Genomic DNA, 26,670 nt, shown 5'->3' with positions numbered 1-26,670 from the left:
CACACGGGGGGGCTTGGGGGCGCGAAGCGCCCCACCAACTAGGTGTTGGGGTGGCGCGAAGCGTTCATGTAATTAGCACTACTCTTATTGATTTATGACGAAGTTGAATTTTATTTTTTCCCTGTGTTCTCTTTCAGTTTAAGAAGGGTTTTTTTTACCATCCCCGCCGAAATAAAGGTCTTTGTGACTACATGCATGGTTATACACATGTCGTCCAGATATATATATATATATATATATATATATATATATATATATATATATATATATATATATATATATATATATATATATATATATATATATATATATATATATATATATATATATATGTATCATGAAAAGAGAAATCACCAATGCTACAGCACAAACACAAACACAAAAAAAAAAAAAAAAAAAAAAAAAAAAAAAAAAAAAAAAAAAGAGACAGAAGGAGAAAAGGAAGACTGTTTTCCTAAATTAGTGGTTAATATAGACCAGCACTTGAATGAGGCCTTAACCCTACTCATCCATACAATCACATAGGTCAAACAGCATAGCCACACACAATCAACCATAAAGAATAATCCATGGACAGGCAGTCATGTCGTCAATAAGTATAAGTCGTCATTTACCGAACAATAGAAAAAATAATATAGACAAATAATTCAGAGGCAACACCCAACATAAGGGCTCATCAGGAGAATACACTGGCCTATATAGGGTTTCGCCACTCTAAATTCTCTACCCAGCACAGTGTTGTGGCTACCACAGAATATCCATGGCATCCCCGCGTCAGGTATCACCCCCAAAATACATGCCTATGAAAAAAAAAAACAGCAAATGTAAAACAACCAAGTAAAACCAAAACAAGCTTATCTTGTTAATATATCCCTTCCTTTAGCAGAAATAGGTAAACTAAATATTATAAATTTTACCAAATCACAAATATTAACACATTGCAAAAAACCTGAATGAACTAAACAATTATAGAATTCATCTTTACCATGTGGCTAATTTTTAAAAAAAATCCGCTCAATTAGAAACACAATTCAAAATAAATGGCGCTGTGACAACATTTCTCGAACCTCCGAAATTAGTTAAAAATTTCTTTAAGTATTTCTAGATAATTCTTTTGATATTTATTTAAAAGTTCGTTATAATGAAAACTAAATTTTTTAAATTGCCAAGTTAATTTATTTGCAGAAAAACCTCTTGATATCAATTTTTGGCTTAAGATTTTACATCTATTTTTAAAATCAATATAATTACTACAAATCCTTGCATAACGAAGTAACTGTGAGAAAAACGCTGAATATGTGATATTTGAGTGTATATTACTTTCAGGAAATGGGAAACTAATCACTTCAAAATCAAAATCATCCGTTTTATTATACATTTTAAAACTTAATTTATTATTATCACAAATATTAATATTTAAATCTAAGAAATGATTTTCATGACCAGCGCCATGACTAGGCTCAAGAATAAGCTCTGATGGATATATATTTTTAGAAATATCAATGAAATCCTTACAATTTAAGACCAAAATATCATCTAAATATCTTTTATTATTTGACAAAGCATGTTTTAAATTAATTGGATTATTCTTATCCATCATATATTTATATTCTAGTTGACTTAAAAACAAGTCAGCTATAAATGGGCTGGCATTCCCCCCAATGGAAATTCCCATAATTTGCTTGTACAAATCACCCCCAAATCTTATATAAGTATGGTATAAAACAAATTCCAATAACTCAAAAATCATATCCAAGCTGTAACATCTCAAGTTAACTGTAGTATTAAAGCAGTTTGTCCATATGGCTTTATTATTATAACTGTCTATTTTTAAGAACCTTTTACTAGATAAGAGGAAAGATTTCTTTATAACAGTTTTTAAATTATCAAACACTAAATTAAGTGATAAATTAGTATACATTGTCGCAAAATCGAAAGACTCAATTCTTTTAGCTGAAACCATTGTTAAAGAATCTATCACCTGCAGTGAATTATTAACACTCCAATATGGATTAAAATTCGAAAATTTTTTAATACCAGAACAATAGGTTTTAAGTTTATTTACAATTTCCTTTAAAATTAAAGAGAGGTCAGTAGCAGCAATGCGGGTTGGACATTTAGCTGTTCCAGCAATAAACCGTGGTTTAGGGGGATTCTTATGAAATTTTACAGTCCAATATAGGAAAGGGAACTTTTTATCATTGTCATTTATTTTAATATTAAAATTTTTAAAAAGTATTTCTTCAGTCTTTTCAATTAAATTCTCATCCTCTATATTTACCTTTTCATAAACATTAGTTGTGCATAACTCCCTTTTTAAGATATCACAATACAGCTTCTGACAAATTATGGCCAAATTATTATTAGCTTTATCCACTGGCACAATTACAAATTCATTCTTTAGATTAGCAATTGCTTGTTTAATCTTTGCATTATAAAATAATGATTTAGTGTTACTATTTTTTAAGTTAGAATATATTTTATTTCTTACTCTACTAATAATTAAATTCTTCCAACTTTGAAAACTCTCTTTATTTTTATTCTCTTTCTTACACCACTTATCAATAAATAAATCAAAATCATTTTCCAAGCCATCAAGAACACTCGATGGTTTCAGATGATGAGAAAGACGGAAATTAGCCCCTTTATTCATTATAATTTGGAGATCATCTTGCTTTATTATTGACAAGTCCCCTGTTATAACATGTTTGTAAGTAGGATTTACAAATGGGCCAAGTTGCTTAAAATTACAAACCGATTCCCAATTTATATCGCTATCTAGTTTTTTTTAGTATTAAATTATAATTAAAAATAATTTGCCCAATAGTTTTTGAAAATTTATAAGTTAAAACTGGACTATCATTATAATTTAAATTACTAGGAAGGGCCTGTTTCACATGCCGCTGATTTAAAATTTCTGGTAAATTAATATCTTCAATCTGCTTACAAGTCACTATGGCTACTGTATTATTAAGGTGTCCTAATCTTATAATTGCAGCTAATACAGATGTACATAAAAACAAAATTGTCACAGAGTTAGGGTACCTAACCCTGACACACTCGTGAGCGCTCGTAGTGGTCTTGGTTTAGTAAAATTAGCAACTAAAGGTGTAGCCGTTGGCACCCAAAAAATTTATTTAAGATTGAAAAATTAGAAGAGGTTCTCAGGGAGGGGAAGAGTTTTGCCAAAGAGATATATTCCTTCAACTAGCAAGACTTCTTAAAATTGTTGGCATCGTCATTCTTCGAGGGGAGCAGGCATGTTCATCCCCCTTTGGGCACCCTTTCATTATAGTATTATAGATCATCATATAATTATGATGATAAAAGAAATAAGATAAAAGAAAATCACCAATTACTAGAGAACTAGATAAAAGAAATCACCAATGCAACAGCAAAAACACATAAAAAAAGAGCTAAGAGCTCATATGGCACTTGTGACGAGGCAAGAAGAGCTAAGAGCCAAGAGCTCATATGGTATGAACTCTAACAAAATTCTAAGAATCAATAGATTGATTTAAAAGGAAGATCAGAGGCTTAATGCCGGTCGGGATTTAAAATAAGAGCTCTGAGTCACGAGGTCCATCTAAATATCAAAATTCATTAAGATCCGATCATACACTCGCAAGTTATTAATACCTCATTTTTTATAATTTTTCCTCTCCCTTTAGCCCCCAGATGGTCGAATCTGGGAAAACGACTTCATCAAGTCAATTTGTGCAGCTCCCTGACACGCCTACCCATTTTCATTGTCCTAGCACGTCCAGAAGCACCAAACTCGCCAAATCACTGAACCCCTCCCCCAAAGTCCCCAAAAGAGAGCGCATCCAGGACGGTTACGTCACTCACGTATCAAGGACATTTGCTTATTCTAGTCACCAAGCTTCATCCCAATTCCTCCACTCCAAGCGTTTTCCAAGATTTCCGATTTCCCCCTCGGACTCCCCCCAATGTCAACAGATCTAATCGGGATTTGAAATAATAGCTCTGAGACATGAAATCCTTCTAAATATCAGATTTCATTAAGATCCGGTCACTCGTTCTTAAGTTAAAAATACTTCAAGTTTTCTAATTTTTCCAAATTAACACCCCCCAGCTCCTCCAAGGAGAACGGATCCGTTCCAATTATGTCAATCACGTATCTAAAATTTGTGCTTATTCTTCCCATCAAGTTTTATCCCGATCTCTCCACTCTAGGTGTTTTCCAAGATTTCTGTTTCCCTCCTCCAACCCCCTATGTCCCCGGATCCAATTCGAGTAGAAAATGGAGCACCGGAGACATAAGATCCTTCTATATATATCAAGTTTCATTAAGATCCAATCACCTATTCGTAAGATAAAAATACCCCAATTTTCACGTTTTCCAAGAATTCCGGTTTCCCCCTCCAACTCCCCCCAATGTCACAGGATCTGGTCGGAATTTGAAATTAGAGCTTTAAAGCACAAGATCCTTCTAAATATCAAATTTCATTAAGATCTGGTCACCCGTTCGTAAGTTACAAATACCTCATTTTTCCGAATTACCCCCCCCCCCAACTCCACCAAAGAGAGCAGATCCGGTCCGGTTATGTCAGTCACGTATCTTAGACAGGTTTTTATTCTTTTCATCCACTTTCATCCTGATCTCTCCGTTTTAAGTATCTTCTAATATTTCCGGTCCCCCCCCCCAATGACGCTGGATCCAGTTGAGATTTAAAATGAGACATCTTAGTTACGAGGTCCTTCTAAATATGAAGTTTCATGAAGATCCGATCACTCCTTCGTAAGTTAAAAATACGTCATTTTTTCTAATTTTTCAGAATTAACCCCCCCCCCTCCAATAGAGTGGATCCGTTCTAATTATGTCAATCACGTATCTAAGACTTCTGCTTATTTTTCCCACCAAGTTTCATCCCGATCCCTCCAATCTAAGCGTTTTCCATGATTTTAGGTCCCCTCCAAACTCCCCCCAATGTCACCAGATCCAGTCGGGATTTAAAATAAGAGCTTTGAGACACGATGAACTTCTAAATATCAAATTTCATTGAGATCCGATCACCCGTTCGTAAGTTAATAACATGATTTTTTCTAATTTTTCAGAATTAACCCCCCCCCCCCCAACTACCCCAAAGAGAGCGAATCTGTTATGGTTATGTCAATCATGTATCTAGGACTTGTGCTTGTTTCCCACTAAATTTCATCCTGATCCTCCACTTTAAGTGTTTTCCAAGATTTTAAGTTTCCCCCTCCCAACTCCCCCCAATGTCACCAGATCCGGTCAGGATTTAAAATAACAGCTCTGAGACACGATATCCTTCCAAACATCAAATTTCATTAAGATCTGATCAACCGTTCATAAGTTAAAAATACTTCATTTTTTCTACTTTTTCCGAATTAACCCCCCCCCCCCCCCCCAGATCGTCAAATCGGTAAGACGAATATTTATAATTTAATCTGGTCTGGTCCCTGATACGCCTGCCAAATTTCATCGTCCTAGCTTACCTAGAAGTGCCTAAAGTAGCAAAACCGGGACAGACAGACCGACAGAATTTTAATACCAAGTGCCGTAAAAACACAGAAGGACAGAACAAAAAACAAAGACAGAAGGAGAAAACGAAGAATGTTTTCCTACATTAGTAATTAATATAGATCGGTACTTGAATGAGGCCTTAACCCTACTCATCCATACAATTACATAGGTCAAACAGCATAGCTATACACACTCGCGCTGTTAGTTTGGGTATTCTGGAGTAGAGCTACCTCGGTAAAAAGTTTTAAAAGTTTGTACATTTGTTTTTTGCATGGGCCACCTTCCAAGATGAATCCCTAGGAAAGAACTGTTGGTCTACGGACCTGTACTAAGAATCCATGCCCCAGAAGATAGCAGACCAACAGGTTTTTATCCACACTCATGATGTTGGTTTGGAGTATTCAGGAGTAGAGCTACCTCAGTAAAAAGCTTCACAAGTTTGTATATTTGTTTTCTGCATGACCCCCTTCCAAAGATGAATTCCGGGCAAGAGCCATTGGTCCATGTATTTCTTTTAAGAATCCATGCTCAAGAAGAAAGAAAACTTTTAGGGTTTCGGTCACACTTACCCTGCTGGTTTGGATGTGAAGGACACGAGCTACCTGGATAAAAAGTTCAAAGGGTTTGTACTTTTCTTTCAAAATTGTGCCCCCTTCCCAGGAAAAAACACCTCTGTACGTGCCATGGGTCCGTGAATCTCTTTTGAGAATCTCTGATCAAGAAGCTAGAAAACTTAAGATTTTTAGTCATACTTACGCTGTTGATTTGAGTATCCAGGAGCTGAGCTAACCGGATAAAACGTACCATGGGTTTGCACGTCAAGTCCGAGAGTTCCGCCTGTAAATGAAATGAAACTTATTGTAGTAATCATAAGAAGGGATTGTTGGAACCTGATGGGAGGGTTAAAGAGTGGTAATTTTCAACAGATAGGCTGAAGGAGGAGGGTACGCAGAAGTAATGGCCTCAGGCGGCTTGGTTCTGAATTGGGTTGTTCATGGGAATAGCAGTGGTAGTGCTAAATTTCCTATAAAAAACTTTACAAACCCGCCCATGGGGAGGGGTACCAGTGACACATGATTCACTTTCCAAGGACAAGTGCTGCACCCTAACTGAAAACAAAGAAATCAAATAAAAAAACAAGACACTACTTCGATTCCTATAACTTTCAACAATGCGACTCCGTTTTCTGAACTCAAAGGTACATTTTAAACAAACTTAAAATATTAATTATTACTTAAAAATATTTAAAAAAATAGTAAAATAAGTGCCCACAAAGGTAAATATAGACATTCCATTAACATTAGGACTAAAAAGAACTCTAAGCAAACTAAAATCTACTTACGTGGGGCACCAGTGACCTGAAAAGGAAGGGTCTTGAATGGATAGGGAGAGTGAATCTGCGACGTGGCAACGGAAAGTGGAACGGGCGATGGACTACGAGGTCGTTTTGCAGGTGGTAGCTGAAATAAAACACATATATAAATCGACTGCACAAAACATATAAAGGCACACAATTTAACAATTGAACAGGCCCCTGGAAAAACGGTAAAACTGCAATAAAGCCAATTAACTATTATACTAGCTTTAATATTTTTTTCTAAAGAAGTCTACTGCGTAGTTTTAATACTTAGGCCATGCGCCCATGGGACAACTGTTTTGAGACAAGAATTGCTAACCAATTGCGCATGCAGCGGTTTTGTGACCATGGCCTTGAAGTAGAGAGGGGGCCCACTCACGAGGCAATCCAGATGAAACTGGTTTTCAATCAGTCTCAAACCGGTTCCGTCTGAGCCTCTAGCCGTGGTCACAGTTGCGTTGTAGAGTGTTGTCCCACACACTTTCCCGGAGCAACCAGGTTGATAATGTTCAAATATTTCGGCTCTCAACATGTCAGACCAGGAATTAAATGTGAAATTCGTAAGAGAATTGGAGAGGCACGAAGATCAAACAGCTTCCCCGTGGGCACTGGGCCTTACCATATTGAGGCTCCAATATTTCAAATTTTCAGAACTATCAATAGTCGAATTGCGTACATTTTACAGTCAAAGAATATTATCATTTTTCTAAATAACATGTAATAAGCAGACTTACCTGACAGTTTTAGTTGTTTTTTTTTTAATCACGTATTTACCGTAATGTCTAGGGGCGGTAAATTGACAAAAATGTTGCTACTCCCTTGCTTTTTTTCACCCCCACCGACTTGTAATTAGTGCAACTTTTGACTTTCTATGGGGGACACGTGCCCCTAAAACCAACCCCTGGATTCGCCCCTTTTCAATACTATACTGATTTTGGCACTAGTAGCTTTTCCGCACTCCTATATTTCTACGTTGTGCGTTTGTATATTTTCCACATTCCATAAAAATGATGTTTACACTTCTTAAATTCAACTCGGTGACGGCATCATGTAGCAGTAGTGGTGTCCCCAATTCCAAAAAAAAATGTTTTACATTCCAATAAAAATAATGTTAGTGTGGTGAATGAGTGAGTTTCTTAAATATGGTGGCTCTGAGGTTAGAAACAAGTTGCTAAAGATTATGAATATGATTTTGAAAAAAGAGAAGTAACTGGCCAAGTAAATGCATAAGAAAGGTGATAAGAGTGAGTGCTTATCGAGACACTAATCTGGTCTCTGTAGGCAGCAAATCACATAGTAATATGATACTTTTAGACTAAGAGATGACAAGGTTTTAAGAGAAGAACAGTGCGGTTTTAGAAAAGGTAGAGGATTGTCGACCAAATTTTCACTCTTAGGTTAATAATTGAGATGTGCCTGAGTTATTAAATACATTTGGTCCTCAGTTTTATAGATTATAAGCAAGCGTTCGGTTCTGTTGATAGAAGAGCTTTAAAAAAGGTTTTATCCTTGTATAGTATTCAAGACAAATACATTGAAGCGATTAGTGCTATGTATGAGAATAACATTGCTGCGGTTAAGGTAGGAGATGTGGTTAGCAGCTGGTTTCGTATTAAATCAGGAGTTAATCAAGGTTATGTTTTATCGCCTTTTATATGGATTATTTTGATGGATTTTGTCTTAAAAGGCACAGAAAAGGCAATAGGAGACCATGGAATCAAATGAGGAGGAAAAACTCCTTGACACTTTGATTATGCTGACGATTGAAGCATCCTAGATGAAAGTAAGAGCAAAATGAATAAACTTTTAGAGATTTTGCAAATTCAGGGTGCTAGAATGTGTTTGAAAATTAATGTTAAGTAGACTAAGTCACTAAGGCTAGGAATAAGTGAAGATGAAAAGGTGACGTTGGGCAAAAAAATGATTGATCAGGTGCTTCGCTTTCCTTGGTAGTATTATTAGTAAAGACGGTGGGAGCAGTGAAGAGGTTAAAAGCAGAACAGCCAAGGCTCAGGGTGTTTTTTCACAGTTAAAAAAAAAGTTAGGAAGACTAGGAAGATAAGTGCGCAAACCAAGATTAGAATATTGGAAGCTACAGTGATGACAGTTGTCAAGTGTGGCTCTGAAGCATGGGTTCTCCGAAAAGCAGATGAAGATTTGCTAGATGTTTTTCAGAGAAATTGTCTACGGATTGTTCTGGACATTCGGCTGACTTACCAGATTTCAAACCGTAGGCTGTATGAAAGGTGTGGTTCAATCCCGCTTTCCAAGGCTATAATGAGAGGAAGTTTAGGGCACGTTCTGCGGATGAAGGATGATAGATTGCGAAAGATTTTCCTTTTCGGCGAACCGTCAAGGGATAACCGGAAAGCAGGTCGTCCGCGGTTGGGATGGGAGGATGTCATAAAGAAATATTTGAAGGAAGTGGGAACCTCCTGGGAGGGCGTAAAGAGGGGGGCTTTGAACAGATTGGGATGGAGAAGCGTGAGTAACTGTGTTGGCCTCAGGCGGCATGGTGTTGCGGTGAGTTATTAGTAGTAGTAGCAGTCTATGGAGCAATAGGGTCAATGGTACAGCAACAAATTTCATCTTCTAGTTTACTTAAGCAGTTAGGTCTTCCATCTGAAACATCCATTGGGCACTGAGATGGATTATATTTGATTCCTTCTAAGAAAATCCTACAAGCATCCTCCCAGGTCAAAGGGGCAATTTGATAAGAGAATGCTTGATCGACTAAATAAAGCGTTTTTGCACCGCATCTGCGGTTTTCAATGTCCATTTGAAGATTGTTTTTCTGCATCTCTGATAAATAGCAAATCCAAGCGCTGTTCTTGAGGTTCCCCAAGTATTGTTCCACCATCTCTGATTTGATTACTAACAGTAGAAATTCTCGATGGTACGGTGTATTTAAGATTAATCAAAAAAGGCATGACCTGTCATCCAGGTATACAGACAGTTTCAATATAACTGCCAATTTCTCACTGATATGTCTTTTATAAAATGTCTCACAGAGCTTGAAAATGTTTACTGTGAGTCTGAGATGCTTACAGTTAAACATATTGCCACAAAATATCCGAGTTCCAAACAAGGCCGTATCCAGTGGGGATTTGACCCCCCCCCCCCCCGAAATGTTTGTACAACTCGTAAAAACGTAAAAAAATGAATATAAGCATAAGTTTGTATGCGTTTTTACAAGTTTTTTCGTACCTCCCCACCATAATAAAACCGTTTGCACCCCCCACCATAACAAAACCCTTCCCGCCCTCCAACAAAAATACCGGATACTGTTCTGGTTCCCAATACCAGGGGAGGTGAAAACGTAGCCTGGTCCTACTCCAAGTATAAGTAGTTTTTACTTGTTTGCTCATGTTTGTTTTTCCTTAATGTTTCCCCAAGAACTAACTATAAAAAATAACCAGATATATATTATGTTGCTACCCATCTCCCCCCCCCCCCTCTAAGAGGACTAGTGCAATTTACGTTCAACAAAAAACCAATTATGTTCCTTAAATTAAAGCCACCTACTGTCTGGAAAAAATATAGTTAAGAACAAACTGATAGTGCAAAACAACTAGGCATAGAACAAGCCCCCCCCCCCCCCCCATGAATCAAGGTAGCTTGAGTGTAAAGAAATTCAAACAAAAATCTGACTGTCAGATTCCATGTGATTCCAGTTCTATAGAAAACAAAAATGTTGCATTTCAATAGAAAATCAAACATATTATCTAAATTAAGCAACATGCAATCTGAAAACAAAAGAACAAATAGATTAGGCAGATAGAGTGAGCATAGAATAAGCATCCCTCCCTCAAGTCGTGGGAGCTTACAATTAAACAACTTCCTAAGAAATATATGAATTTCAGATGCCATGTGATCCCTGTTGAAAATGATTCTAGATGCCAGTTAAACGTCATTTCTGTCAGTCTCCTATTGTTTTTTTTTTCCTTTTTTTTTATGGTATTTAAACGATACTATTCTGAATAATACGGATACTATTCTGGTTCCCAATACCAGGCGAGGTGAAAACGCAGCCTGGTCCTACTCCAAGTATAAGTAGTTTTTACTTGTTTGCTCATGTTTGTTTTTCCTTAATGTTTCCCCAAGAACTAACTATAAAAAATAACCAGATGTATATTATGTTGCTACCCATCTCCCCCCCCCCCTAAGAGGACTAGTGCAATTTACGTTCAACAAAAAACCAATTATGTTCCTTAAATTAAAGCAACCTACTGTCTGGAAAAAATATAGTAAAGAACAAACTGATAGTGCAAAACAACTAGACATAGAACAAGCCCTCCCCCCATGAATCAAGGAAGCTTGAGTGTAAAGAAATTCAAACAAAAATGTTACATTTCAATAGAAAATCAAACATATTATCTAAATTAAGCAACATGCAATCTGAAAACGAAAGAACAAATAGATTAGGCAGATAGAGTAAGCAAAGAATAAGCATTTCTCCCTCAAGTCGTGGGAGCTTACAATTATACAACTTCCCAAGAAATATATAAATTTCAGATCCCATGTGATTCCTGTTGAAAATGATTCTAGATGCCAGTTAAACGTCATTTCTGTCAGTCTCCTATTATTTTTTTTTTCCTTTTTTTATGGTATTTCTCAGTGCTTCCTGTTATTTACAGGGGATAAATTATTATTATTATTAATATTGTAGAATCACAGCTGCCACTTGTGGCAATACTTTATTAACAAAATATATTAATAATTACTACTTTCACGACCTATAAAAGACGAGCTTTATTAGTACTATTTTATAATACATTAAAACTATTAGATTTTTACATCTTCGTGACTATTCAAACCTTCACGTTTTAAATAGCATTCTTTTATATATCTTCAATAAGATTATCCTTCAATACAATTTCAATAAAATCACTTGAGAAAACTCAATGAGACATAACTGGTATAATATTTTCTTCGTATATCTTTTGCCTGCGAGGACATCGCATCAATAAGTAAATGATTTTTTTTTAATTTGAATTTACTAATAATTTAATATAATAAATAATTTAAGGCAGATACTTAAATTCTCAGTTGCACTTATCGAACTGCTTTTCAGGTAATTTTGACATAGACTTCAGTAATATTTTGTATAAAGAATACATATATAGATTATAACCAGATCAGCACGAAATTCAGAGTTAAAATGACGACATATTTTCGACGTAATACCATAAATTACGTATTTTTTAAATTAGAGCTTATCTACTGATGACGATCGCTGTATCTACAGTCGAAATATCCACAGTTTTGTATCTGCTTTCACTGTTTAATGAATGGACTTATCTCCATTTGAACGTTTATTTGTTCAATGAAGACACAAATTCTCACGATTTTGCGACTCCCTAAGAACTTCCCAATAATTAACCTGACCCTCCCCCTGCCGGAAATGAATTCCCACAGATATGCCTGCTTCAAAGGCATTTAATATTGTATCCAAACCTACTTAATCTTTGATGTAGACAATGACTGAAGACAATAAGCAATGATTAAAGCTGAAAATAATTGCGATGTCAAATTTCCTGTTATGGAGGGGGGAAGGATCTGTCTCTAATTCTCAAAAAGTAGAACCCTACATTTTTCTTTTCCTTTTAACGTCTATGATAGCTACTTTATATGAATCGGAAGTCTATTAAATTTTGTATCGCAAATTTCTAAAACCTGATTTATGCAAACTTAGTTTTACTGTGTCACGGATAACAATATTTATTTTAAATTTTAGCTGCATTAAAAGGTGAAAGAACTAATTATATAACAACCATAAGGTCTTATTTAATTATAAAGTCTTATTATGGTCTTATTTATGGCTGAAAAATAAGATCGAAGTCAGCAAAAATTCCATGAATAAAATCATAGTGTAAATTGTCCACTGGCTGATATTACCCTCGGTTATTTAACTACCTTATCTATTGTTTTCTTTTCTTGTTTGTCATGCGTCAGGTATAACCAGTATGGTCTTAGAATGTATTTCACAGATACTCTAAACCATGGAAAAAATATATACTTTTGTTTTATTATTTTATTTAAGGTGTCTTTTATTTTCAATAACAGATATGCAAGCAATAGGGAGTAGATTGATTGAAATATTTATGACTAGTGAACCCTACCTGTGACATAGCTGTCTGTGATCCCATTCCCAATGATGACTGTTTATAACTTAGCTGCGGCTTTTGACTAGCAGGTACGAGCAAAGTAGGAGGAGCTACGCCGTAAACTGGAGCATGGGTAACATTCATTGGTTGGGGCAGTGAAACGCCATGATGCATTGAATTTGACAAAGAGGGGACTTCCCTGAAAAAAGAAAGTATATTGCTACGACTATGTACAAACCCAAGGTAGACCTCCCTCTACCCAAAATTTTAGATTATCCCAATAATTTCAAAAGAAGCACCAATTATTGCTGATTTCAATGAATTTATCTCAGACCCAAAATTAGGAGACTTGCACGTTCTTCTCTATAATTTTCTATATTCTGTACTTTTTCAATCATTTCATTATATATTATTTACTCATTTTTTTCGCCTAAATTTAAGTAGTGCCCCCGCCCAAAAGAAAAGAAATCTGCATGCATGCCTGAGTGACATCAAAACATTTTAACATTCATCTGAAGACTAACACACAGGAAACTAACACAAACGAAAGGAAATACGTCAAATTTCCAAATTTTGTAGAGAAGGAGGAAACCAATTCTCTGCACCCATCCCCCCCCCCGCCAAAAAATCTTAGAGTATGCACCTGAGTATATCAATACAATTAGGAGCAGTTTATGCGCTTTCTGACGGCAAAGACTAGATATGAGCGCAGAAATCTACTTCGGCAGCCCAAATTTGGAGATCGTCTCCCGAAAAACAAAATCCAGATTGCCTGCCCGAGTAGGTCCATCTCACACGTATTTTGTGCTTCCTTGCGGCTAGGACTGGTTTCGAGCACATTTATTTATATCGGTGAAAGAACTTCAATGAAAAAACAACAAGCAAACAAGTAAACCCTCTCCAAAGCTTTCCAACCTAGAAACGATTTATTTTTGTCTCCTAAATGTTTCCCTTCAAGTGGAACCCATTTAAAATTTGTGTATATCAAGCTTTACTACCTGATACTAATTAATTTTTGTCTCTTTCTTTCATCTTCATTACAAGTCTATTTTAGCCTATATTTAGGCACTTTGCATCCAATATGGAAAGTATTTCTTGTTAGCCTTTTTTAGCGCTAAATTCAAATCTTAACCCTCATGGCTTAGAAATGAAATTTAATAATTTCTTTATCTTTTGAATCAATAATGACATGAAATTAACAGTGTTTCTAAAGACCTAACTATAATTGCTTTTGCCCCCGCCCCTCTGACGCTATTGCCTGGATTTAGCCCTATGTTATAGTCTTTGAATAACCAATATTCAAGCATATTCACAGAGATATTTTGAGTGACACAAAGAAGCGTAGTTGCTCAAGCAAAAATAGATCTACTGAATTATTTTTGCTTTTGCGAAATAAAATAACTATTTTTGCTTTTGCTAACTTAAAATTGAGACCCGATTATACCAATTGCATATACATACTACTCTATGCAATTTATGCCAATACATAGGTTAAGCAAGTATATAATTGACAAATCAATAACGATGCGAGACTTGTAATTTCCATTTGTGAAGTAAAGTCGTCTTACTAAGAAGGAAGTCATGAGAGGAGATCACCCTCTGATGCAAAATCTCTCCTAATCAACCCATCTTTTTATTAGTTCAGTCTCAAGTTAGGCCTGGTACTAAGTACTTTGGGGTTGTTGTCTCTTTTGGGACTGTTGCCCAAAAGACCTGTGTTACTTCTCTCCAGCTAATCCAAGATTGAGCAATCAGACCATCAACAGCTTTTTAAATATACTACCAACCCCCCCTCGACTATTACAGTGGGTATCTTGACATGACATTTATGTCAGTGATTTACAAGTATATGCACGACACTTTATAAGGGGAGCTGCTGCAGCTCATACCTCACAGAGCAGCTAAAGAGATGCGCACTAGTGGTACTGGTCATCAGGATAAACTACAACAAAGACCTGCCAGGAATGCCAAAAAGTAAGTTTTGTTTGATATACTACCGTCAAGTGGAATGACATCCCAACAGATACTATTCCAAATAAGCCTTGTCTTAGTCACGGTTGCAGCAGTAGTTGCAACCCGGCAAAACAACCTGTAGTAACCTAAATTAAAAAAAAAAAAATTAAGAGAAAACTACCAAGAGAGACAAACTTTCTATTCAAAGGGGATCCAGGAATAATACCTATTACATATGTTTATCTGAATAGTAAAACTTGTCGTGAAATGATGGTGCCGTGAAACCTAATGCAAAAAAAAAGGAAGCATGGTCAACTTTCTAATAATTTGCGTTTTCAGTCGAAGCTGAAATAGGTCCCATGAGACACTCTAGCAAGCTCGCTTTGCTTCCATTGGATATTCGTGAATACCACTTTTCTACCGTTAAGTTATACCCTGTTGTGAATATCCCCTTCTATACCTGTTCAGTTATCAACCCGGCTTTCCTACCTGATACCAATTTCTTTTTGTCTTCTTCTCGTTTCATCTTCATGAAGAACCTGTTTCAGTCTGTTGAATAAAAGATGTTTCTCTTCTCGCAGTTCCGAAAGACGCTTTTCTAGCTTCACTATCTCTTCTTTCGTCTCTTCCAATGTTAGGGCTGTTGCTTTTTCTTTATCCTCCTTTTCTCTTCTCTGTCTTTCCACCTCCTCATCCAGCTGTTCCTCTACAATAAAATATGAAGTTAAACCTGCTGCTTTTTAGAAACTAATACTTTCAGTCCTGAATTTTAAGGCCTCTTTGATTCTCAACATTTTATTCGAGATAATAACCTTTTTGCATGGTGGTCAACCTTCTTACAGAACGTTCTTTTAGAACGTTCAAATACCCGTTGCTAAGAACGTTCTCTTATGCACGTTCAAATGCCCAACTAATATTCTCATGCACATTTGTCCCAATAAAAGATTACCCCTGAGAGTAATAAGAAACAATATATCTGAAAAGCTTTACATGAAGCCAGGTGAACAACTCAGTTCAAATCCAATTCTAATCTACATTGGCCAAATCTACATTGGCCAAATGTACATTGGCCAAAAGCCACGTGAACAACTTAGTTCAAATCCAATTCTAATCTACATTGGCCAAATAGGCAGGATTAAGAAAGCTATTTATAAAAATATAAAAAATTCAAGGATTTTCTATGTTTCCATGTGTTTCAAGAGGTTCTTGCACAAATTTTTGTCAGGAGATCAGTCTCCCAAAAGCTTTGTGAATAAATGGCATTTTTTTAAAGACAAAACCAAAAATAAAAGTTCAGCAAGGGAAAAGAATTACTTATTTGAAATTATTCAGGAAACCAAAGTCGTCCTAAATCTTTCTGTAGAAAATTTAATTTGAGTAAAATTGCATATTTTAATTCAAGCAGAAAAAGGGAGGCTAGGTGTAAGGGGCTGAGAGTTACAAACATATAATCAAAGAAGAAGTCCTCGAGCTTCAAGTATATACGCAAGTCGGAATAAGGGGGAGGAATTCGTCTGGCCAGTTCTGTCTCCCTAAAATCCCATGATTTGTATGATATTTTCTATAATTGCTTTACTTTCAGCACAAATTATCTGATCAACTAAATTATTTTGTGGTTGTTATTTTGAAAAATGTTTTCCGATTATCTATTGCTAAAAGCGCCAACTCTGATGGAAGTTCAATATCCATGGGCTCAGACAGCAAGACTATCATATCTCCTATGGCTCGGACAACTGTCCCCAATTTTAACAACAAGCGCCAAGCCTTCCAGAATATGAAAAAAAAAAAAACGATAAAGCTTTAGTTTTGTCGCAAGCTGTCTAAACTGGAAACTATGCTGCGAAGCAGCATAGATATTATATATTTCGGTTACTTGTCGAAAAAGTTAACGTGGTAAAAGCTTCACACGTTTATAATACATTGAGCTGTGATTGTGCTCATCTGTGGCATGAAAATACGCTAGGAGGGACTCGGGTAGAATAAATAGGGTAAAAACATAGCAAGGAATAAAAGAAACATTAGGCTAGAGTCAAGAGAAAGGTAAAAAAAAAAGGTAAAGGATACGGCATTAGACTTTACAGTCCGTATCGGCGGTGCTGATCTCCGTTTCTTGGCCCTTCAGCCAGGAAGTGCAATAGGGGGGTTGGGGGCCAGCCAACCTGTGCTTTCGCACACCCTTCCTGTTTACCTTCCCCAGATACCCATTTAGAGCTGGGTCGACTCTGGATAAGCTTACAGGGTCACGCCACTGACCCCTGTCCCAAACTGAACAATTGAGTACACTGGGCTTCGAACCCGCGTCCTCTCAGAAAAAGGATCCCGAATCCAGCGCACCAACCCACTCGGCCAGGGCGGCTCTTACAACACAACAGGATTGATGTTATACACAATTAAATCACGTAACACTACTATAATATACTGTGCATAAAGTATATGTATAGTATCAACAAAATATTATACACAACTAAGCATACAATTCGGTTATATGTGCAACAACAGGACCAAAGAGATACAATTGCTCATACACAAAAAATAGTATTTGTCCTGTAGACAATTACTATAAGCTACATATATATTACTATACTATGTATACCTATATTTGGTCTTAAACTCCTTTATCCCTTATTTTAGTTGATGGTGTATGGTCTCAATAATTATGGCTACTTTTTTCTATGATCACTTTTATTCTGCCCACTTGTTATATTTATTTCTTTCTTAACCTAGTCGTTTGCACAAACCTTTTTTTAATTGTAAATATTTCCTTTATATTTTATTTTTTACATGTTTACAGTTAATTCACATTTTGATTTCAATTGTTATTTTATGTTTATATTAATTTAATTGAAATATGAATTTGCCCATTTTTTCTTTTAGACTGTGATAGTTGTTTGTAATAAAGTAATATCATTGTATTCCCTCCCTCCCTCTATTTATATTTTGCCATTAATCACAAAAATTAATTTTAGCTCTTGGACATGGACTATTCTTTTAATGCTTTAAGTTTTTAACGATCATTTTTATGCTTGATTGATGCTTCTGCTTCTTTTACTTTGTCTTGCTGTATTTATTGTTTCTTTGTTTTGCTTTCTCTTAATTGACATACTGAGCGAATTCGGCTCCATTACAGCTTGTGACAGCCTTTCAAAAATAAATATTATCTTATCTATCTTATACAAAGAAATAGGACCAAAGAGATAAATCTGGTCCTATACACAGAACAAACTTTATACAACAGGCAATTACTAAATTACTATAAATATATATATTACTATACAACTACTAACTCACTGCAGCATCAACCCGCCTGAGGCCAACACGGCTACGCACGCTCCTCCTCCAGCCTAATCTATTTAAAGCCTCCCTCTTTACACCCTCCCAGGAAGTTCAAAAAGTACAATCTTCCCAGGAAGGCCAAAAAGGACAATCTTCGGTAATCTGTCATCTTTCATCCCTAGAACGTGGCCTAGCCCTCTCAACCTTTCTTTCATTATAGCCCTAGAAAGCTATATTACTATACTATACACGCAATTCGGTCCTATACACGACAATAAGACCTGAAGAGAAAAAGATGAATTACCATGCACAAAAAAATGTGCTTTCACTCATTTGGTTTATTTTTTATGTTATTTGTATATCTATTTTACAAGTTAATTACATAATTTCTTAAGTAAAAGTCAGAAAGGGAATCCAAATAGAACCACCTTTTTTTATCCATCGTTGCACTTACTTTTTGTTATTATGTTAACTTTGGGCTTGTAAAAAGAACTTCCATTCTGACTTTTTTTTTGAAAATTTTCAGCCAGTAAAAATAATAAAAAGTTTTTAGTCAAAACATTTTTTACAAAAGAGCTCTCTATGTTTAAACTTTGGCTTTTTAAACTTCTGTTAAACTTTTGGCTATGTTTAAACTTTAAACTCTATGTTTAAACTTTTGGCTTTTTTTAACCTTCGGCTCTCTATGTTTAAACTTTTGGCTTTTTTTAACCTTCGGCTCTCTATGTTTAAACTTTGGCTATGTTTAAACTTTTGGTTCTCTATGTTTAAACTTTTGGCTCTCTATGTTTAAACTTTTGGCTCTCTATGTTTAAACTTTTGGGTCTCTATGTTTAAAATTTTGGCTCTCTATGTTTAAACTTTGGCATTTTTAAACTTTTAGCTCTCTATATTTAAACTTTGGCGACAATGCGACTATGCACAAACAAAATCTATACACGGGCGTGAATTCACTAAATGTTTTAGAGTGGGCAGAATGCATTTTCTGAAATCTAGAGGGGTGATTCTGTTGGTTTTTTCTTTTTCAATAGAAGTACCAAAGGTGTTTTTAAATGAGAATAAAGCAGCTATCAGATTTCTTCAAAAAAAGGAAATCAGCTTACCAATTTTCTTCTTCTTTCTTTCTCTATTTCAATGCTCTTTCAAGGTCTTCTAAAGAGCAGGGTTAACCTTGGCCATGCTCCTCAGCAGTTTAAAAAACATGTCCAGATAGCCAGCAATTTTCTCGAAAAGAAAAAACCAGCTTACCAAGTTTTTTTTTTATCTTCCATTCTTTGTGTAAATGCTCTTTCAAATCTCCAAGAGAAATGCCAAGCTTGGCATTGCTACTGAGCAGTTTGAAAAAGCATGTCCTGATAGGTGGCAACATTCTCCCAAAGAAGAAATCAACTTACCAAGTGTTTCCTCTTTCTTCCTACATTCAAATTATCTTCCAATGCCTCTTAGAGAGCAGAGTTAGGCTTGGCCATGCTGCTAAGTAGCTTTTATAAACAAGCCATAGCAGCCAAAAATTATTTTTAAAAAAGAAATTGACTTACCAAGCTTTTTCTTCTGTCTTTCCTTATGTATATGCTCTTTCAAGGCCTCCCAAAGAGCAGGATTGGGCTTTGGTCTTTCAGATGGGATTAATGCTCTAGACATAATAGGCTTCTTTATGGAGCTCTGTTGCTCTTTATATTTCTCAGTAAAAAGAATGCTCATACACCTTTATGTAGAATTGTATTAGCCAATGAGATTTTCTGAAGCTAAACCGAGCAATATGGCTGAACTTACTGATACCCCTAAAATATTACAAAAAGACTAAAATAGAGATAAACCTGTTAAGATACTAAAATATAACAGAAAAAAAAGAGTGACAGCAAATACCAGGTAATAAAATGTAGCTAAACTTGATGATAAAATTAGCAATATAACAAAATATAACAAAAACAAAATAGTTACAAATACTGTCTAATAAAAAGTGGTTGGCTAGAAGATACACTAAAGTAAAGTAATTGTTAACAGCAGTCATGTTATTCACAAACACTCTTGTTGAAATGCTATCTAACACAAGAACAAAAAGTTTTTTAGTGTTTCATGGCAACAATACAAATTCGTTTTCATAGACTGCTCACTGATGATATCTTTTTGGGGCAATTAAAAATTAGATGGAGACATTGTTTCTGCAAATATCCTAGATTTTTTAAATCTCAAGTGTTTGTGTTTTATAAGAGAATATACTTCTTGAATTTTAGTAAATTGTAAGTCAAACAGTGTCTGTTTAAAATCAAAAATTATGTTTTGTTAAGTGACTGACATTACTATAAAATATAATAAAAAATAAATTGTAAATAAAAAACCCTTTTTGACAAAATATAAGTACACGTGCCAATACTAGATCATAAAAAGCAAAATAATCATTAAGAACAAGTTTCCAATAAAATGTGGCTAAAGACCATAACATGATAAAAAAAAAAATAAGATATTAAAAGACATTAACCGGAATTACAGACAATTAAAGACAAAAGGTGACTGAACCTACTAATACACTAAAATACAAGACAAACTAAAATGTAGTTACAAATATGTGCTAATAAAATGTGGCTAAATTTACTGATATATTAAAATGTAATAGAAATTTAATGTGACTACAAATAATAATTTGTAAAAAAAAGAGCCAGCCAGAGCCAAGCATTAACCAGCTACCAAATAGAATGTATCCTGTCTCCAGCTAGGAGAAGGGCATATTTTCAAAGAAAACTAAGTTGAATTTTCACTATATGAAAAACAAGAAGTTAAACAGAATAATAATATAGAATGAAAAAAAAAATATGGTTATGTGATAAATAAGCAGAATACAAGAAAGATAAAAACACAGGAGCCTACAAAAAATATAGTAAATCATCAGAAGGCTCATCAATAAAAAACAAACCAAAAAGCAAAATTAAAACAGCATAGGCTTCTATTGCTCTACATAATTTAAGCCTATACTAACCCTCTAATTTTTTCCCATTAATTTTATAATAAATTATAAATTATATTCTATAATAAATTATAAAATAATTTGTCAGTACAAACATGAAAAAGGGTTGGCAGAGAAAATAAAGTTCTTAAAAAACTGTCTTTCTTTTCACTAAGCAAAGCTTGGTCCTTTGGAACTGAATTGTATAAATCTACATATATTGTAAGCACTATGTACAACTCAATTTAAAAATTACCTTAAACAGTTTAAATGTTATATGAATTTGTTGCACTTACTGGGAGGTCTTGGGGAGTTTTCTGCCATTTTTGTGCAGCAGCTATTCAGCACATTGGTTACCTCTACTTTTTTGTAATTAAAAATTGGATAGCAAAATTGTTTAAACAAAAATTACAGCTTTCAAAGGTTTCACTTTCTATACATGAAATAAATTTCCAAAATTTCAATAGACTGTAAGTCAAATGCTCATTATTGAAAATCATGGTTTTAACAGATGGAAACCAGTTTTTTACCTTGCTCATATCCTCAAAGAAAAAAGTTCCTTGTGGCTAAGGGGGGACAGAATAATGAATCTAATGGTGTTTCTTTTAACTTATTAATATTGTTCCTTTAGAAGGGGTCAACCACTAAAAGTTTACCAATATCAACCTTTATATTTGGATAGATTTTTGAATATAAAATCAAATAGAATTACTCTTTTGTTATTACAGCACTTCTGTCAGAAGAGCTCATACACTACAATTTTACCATTTATCAGCCCCATGATTTCAACTAAAAATAAGGTAGAACACCAGATGTTTGGACAATACTTGGCTGGATATTTAGTGGTTAGCCTATTTCAAAGAAAATGCTTTGCAATTAAAAGCTGTACCAATTGACATTTTTATATGAAATTTTTTGTTTCGATATAATTATATTTACACTATGTGTTAATATCTATTATTCCGTCACTCCATACAAAACTAAGTTTCATTCAGTTGAAGTGGCACAAGCCAATTTTGACAGTAGAACCTATGACATATCACAAGACTGACAAAGCAGAAATATAATACTAGGGGTATGTAAGCAATCATCAGGGAGTAGGTGTGTGTTTGTCAAAGAAACAACCATGATATAAAAAAACAGCATTGTACAGGGCATCTAATGGTATTACTAATATTTTTATGTTTCTTTCAAAGGAGGCAAATCACTAATTATTAACTAAATACTAACTGAATATTTACTGAATGGTTGGAAAAGAAGATTATTTGAAATGATTTTAAAAAAGTAAGTGTCAATGAAAAATCAGATTAATTTTACTCGTAGAAACATACTACATACTATGAAGCATAAACTTCATTGTTTTAGTGTTTTCTTCTAGCTTTTATATGGCTAAATTTGGAGCCAACAAGGGGGCTTGGTGCATTGTCAGAACCAGAATTATAACATTTGGAGAGCATAAAACATAGAATTTAATGGTAATATTTTTGTTTATCTAACATATTTTCTTTAGATAGGGTCAGTAATTAAAAATTTATCTTATTACCATAGTAATTGGGCCCTTCTGCTCTCTCCTAATAGTGACAGGTGTAGTACTAAATAATACTGAATGATAAATGACATCTCTTTATTAATGGCCATTTCATTCTTAACCTGGTAACATCTCATCATTGTGAATGAATAAGAATAGCTGGGTAAATACATTGTGCAAAATCAGTTTAATAAATGTGGGTAAAAATAGAAAAAAGCATGAGTATCTGTTCAAAGAAATGCTCTATAAATTACAGGCCAATCTAAAAAAATTTCTGTTACCTTAGTCTTTTCTAGTGGATTTCTATATAGTCTCATTTAGGGGAGGGGTCATTATCAGGATAGTGACCATTATGCTTGGAAAGTGCTAATTGGGGTACCAAGTTGTAGGCTTAGGCTACTACTTTTGTTATTATAGTGTGTTTTTTTTAGGAGAACTCAAAGACTACAATATTACCATGTGGTCTAGACCTAGAGAATGAGACAGGCCAACTGAAATGAGTTTTGAAAACATGTCTTCTTCTAGCTTTACTTATATTACCATAAATTGCATTTACAGCAAGATAGGGTGGACTGCATCCTCCTGTAGAACATGTTGCCATTGAATTGATGAAGTGAAACAATTAGTGGGTGTGATGGGATGTGGTGTCCAACTGGTACTTCCATTCCGCATTACTCCACTCCAAATCAGCTGCATTTTTGAAAGAATTAATCAATTCACAAGTGATGGTCTCATTGGAAAGACTGTTCCAAGTTGGGACAGCACATACTGAGAAAAAGTTTGTCCTCTCTCTACATCTAGAGGGCTCCTGTTGCAGCTTCATTGAGTGGCCTCTTGTCATGGTTATTTTGTTGCATTTTCTTGACAAAAATGACATCTCCTCTGTGCTGCTGGTAAACCAATGTGGGTATATTCAGGCAATGCAGACATTCAGGGTAGGGAAGCTGTTGGTATAGGGCACAAAGCTTAGTTGCTCTTCTCTGTATGCTCTCCATTAAAATAAGTAAAATAATGGTACTTATGCATACTTGAGAAGTGAAGTTTAGTGAATGCTAATGAAATAAAACAAAATATGATGAAAATACAATACTTTAGTAAAAGATTATGAAAACTATGCTACAAAAAAGAATTATGGAAGGGGCTACCCAGCTTGCATTATATTAAATATGTAACCTAACCAAAATACAAACTATATATTTAATTAAAATATAGCTGTAATGTAGTTTCCCACCAAGTCAGAGCTAATTTTGTCTGGTATAGACAGTGTGAAAACAAGGTATTGTCTCATGTTTACAAAACAAGTTCTTAAGTGTGTATTATATAATACATAACTGCCAAAAAAAATTTGCAACATTGAGCATGTGGATATTTCAACCAAGTTTTGTGAATTATTTATTAAATTGGAAAAATTCTAGTTTAGTGACTTCTTGCTATTTTGGAAAGGGGTTGGGTTAGGAAAATGAAACTTTCAGGGACAGGTCTACAGGCTAATGTATGTCATGGAAAGGTATTTTGAAGTACCTATCTCCACTCCCTCTCCATCTAGAGTAAATTTTATCCAGAGCCTAATTCTTTAGGAAAAGCTAGCACACTATCCAAATAGCTATGCCGAATCACTGTATCAACAATTGTCACAAAACCTGATCAAAAAAATCTGGTAAAATTATAGCAAACCATATAACTGGCTTGAGTATAAAGTGAATATACCACTCAATGTCTTTTTTATGCCATTTATGAATATAATAATTGCTTCTGCCTCGAATTCAGATTTAAGCACTTTTTGAGCTCTTAAAAATGACCTAAATATGGGGTATAAAAAAGGCTCAAAACATTTCTCTTGAACTTTAAAACATTGATCTCGAACTTACTGTTTCATTATAAATCCATTTTTTTAATGTTATATAATCCACAAGCACTGATTTTCCAACATTAATTTGGATAAATTAATTTTACTAATGTTATAGCGTTTTTTTCTTTGCACTCAGAAAATTTATTATTATTTTGTCAAAAATGATGCAGAGAAAACATAGTATTATTTTGTCAGAAATGATGAATAACTTGTACTTTAATTGAAAATTTGTCATTTTTAGGAGATGAGAAAATGCTTGAATTTGAATTTGTGGAAGAAGTGACTATTATATTTGTAAAGAAAATAAAAAAAAGGCATCAAGTGGTATGTTTGCTTTATTGGTATGTTAGTTATATGAACTGTCATAATTTTTTTTTAAATTATCATTTTAAGAGCTAAAAAAGTGCTTAAATATCAATTTAAGGTAGAAGCAATTAATATTTGTAAAGAGCATAAAATAAAGGCATCAAGTGGAATATTCACTTTATACAAAACCTAGTTATATGATTTGCTATAAATTTACCAAAAATCCAGGCTAAACATTAAAACCACATTCCTTGTAATTTTTGGCAAAATTCTAGATAAGCTACATTTTCTAATCTTAAAAATTGATTAGGCTAGGAAAATAAAACTTTCAGTAATGAATCTAAGGCCAGAAACAAGGGCTACTCAAGGAAGGTATGCTAGCCCTTTTCTGATTTCTAAGTCTCAAAAGTCTGCCAAACCTACTTGACAGGCTATGCCTATTCAAATTTTGAACAAAGAAACATTGTAGGCTACCTTAATTTCTAGTTTCTTTTTCTTTGGTTTTAATTTTTAAGATATATTTCCTGCGATTTAGGTAGAATTTAACACTGTATTAATGGTTTTGGTAAAATTTTACTTAATTGACTTCCTGTTATCTCAGAAAGGGTTTAGGTTAGGAAAATGAAACTTTCAGGGATAGGTCTACAGGCTAAAGTATGTCCCAGGAAGGTATTTTGAAGCAACCACCTCTACCCCTTCTCCCTCTAGAGGGCCCTAACCTTTTGTGACATTTAAAAATATGTATGTTATAAAAGTAAAACCTTGCAAAAAAGATTTTGCTTATTTGAAGTACAACACAATTGTTTTCAGCTTCATAACTTTGCTCAAATCTATTTTAGGCCTATAAAATTTTAAAGATATGCAAATACATTTCCTAAATTTTGAAAAAACATTGATATGGCTCAGAATTCTACTCACATAACAGGAATTGTATTTTTAGAACTAAAGGCAGAGAAAAATCAACTAGTAACAGAAAATTAAGGTAAAATGTTGTTCTGTCAAAATCTCAATAGGTATAGACCTGTCATGTAGGCAAATTTCAGGGCCCTCTAGAGGGAGAAGGAGTGGAGGTGGGTACTTTAAAATACCTTCCTGGGACATACTTTAGCCTGTAGACCTATCCCTGAAAGTTTCATTTTCCTAACCTAAACCCTTTCCAAGATAGCAAAAAATAAATTAAATAGAATTTTTAACATGGTTTTATCTAAATTAAACAAATATATTTGTAGATCTATTTGACTTCATAATTTTCTGGTTGACCAAAGTTGTGAAACAGAAAATATTTTCATTGTAGGTTACTTCATTTAAGCAGAAGATCTATTTTACAAGTTTATGTTTTATAAGAAATTATTGTAAGGATCATTGCCCTCTAAAGGGGAAGGTTGGTAGGCTACTTCAAAATATCTTCCCATGTCATTGGCCTACTTCAGTCTGTAGATCCATCCCTGAAAGTTTTGTTCCTAGCCTAACCACTTTCCAAGATAGCAAAAAGTAGCTCATCTAGAATTTTACCCAGTTTTTTATTTTTCTGAATATACTATATTAGTCATTCAAATAGTAAAGCAGCATAAAAACTTACACAATTATATGGTCTATGTTAAACTACTCGTTTCTAAAATTCCTAAATTTACGCCTGAAAATCACCAGCTATTTTTAATCACAAATAGATGGCGCAAAATACAAAACGGTCACTAAGCAAAATTATAAAAGCGTGTGCAACTTAATTATGGGTGCATTTAATGTCTCCATTCCCTTGTATCCCGAGAGCCAGAGAGCTAATTATTTAAAATTTCTTGGCAACTATTTCTTGGATCTGGGCATAAAAATTGATCTACATTCTAGATTTA

At 34.4% G+C, this 26,670-nt stretch overlaps 1 protein-coding gene across 2 annotated transcripts in view; it reads right to left on the bottom strand.

Annotated features, from left to right (window-relative positions):
- The window catches only part of LOC136040742 (G protein pathway suppressor 2-like), a 41,648-nt gene extending 15,196 nt beyond the window's left edge, over nucleotides 1-26,452 (bottom strand). For both annotated transcript variants that reach the window (XM_065725050.1, XM_065725051.1), the window contains exons 1-6: nucleotides 26,403-26,452; nucleotides 19,738-19,980; nucleotides 15,416-15,632; nucleotides 12,989-13,172; nucleotides 6,852-6,969; nucleotides 6,266-6,346 (exon numbers count right to left, since the gene is read on the bottom strand). In XM_065725050.1, coding sequence (XP_065581122.1) covers nucleotides 6,266-6,346; nucleotides 6,852-6,969; nucleotides 12,989-13,172; nucleotides 15,416-15,632; nucleotides 19,738-19,900 — 763 coding nt within the window. In that variant the 5' untranslated portion in view covers nucleotides 19,901-19,980; nucleotides 26,403-26,452. The remainder of the gene's footprint in view (nucleotides 1-6,265; nucleotides 6,347-6,851; nucleotides 6,970-12,988; nucleotides 13,173-15,415; nucleotides 15,633-19,737; nucleotides 19,981-26,402) is intronic.
- Between the last annotated feature and the right edge of the window lie 218 nt (nucleotides 26,453-26,670).

The sequence above is a fragment of the Artemia franciscana genome, chromosome 21 (genome assembly GCF_032884065.1).
Source record: "Artemia franciscana chromosome 21, ASM3288406v1, whole genome shotgun sequence".
Taxonomy (NCBI): domain Eukaryota; kingdom Metazoa; phylum Arthropoda; class Branchiopoda; order Anostraca; family Artemiidae; genus Artemia; species Artemia franciscana.
Note: the sequence above shows the minus strand (reverse complement) of the source record. Positions and strands in the feature narration are given on the sequence as shown.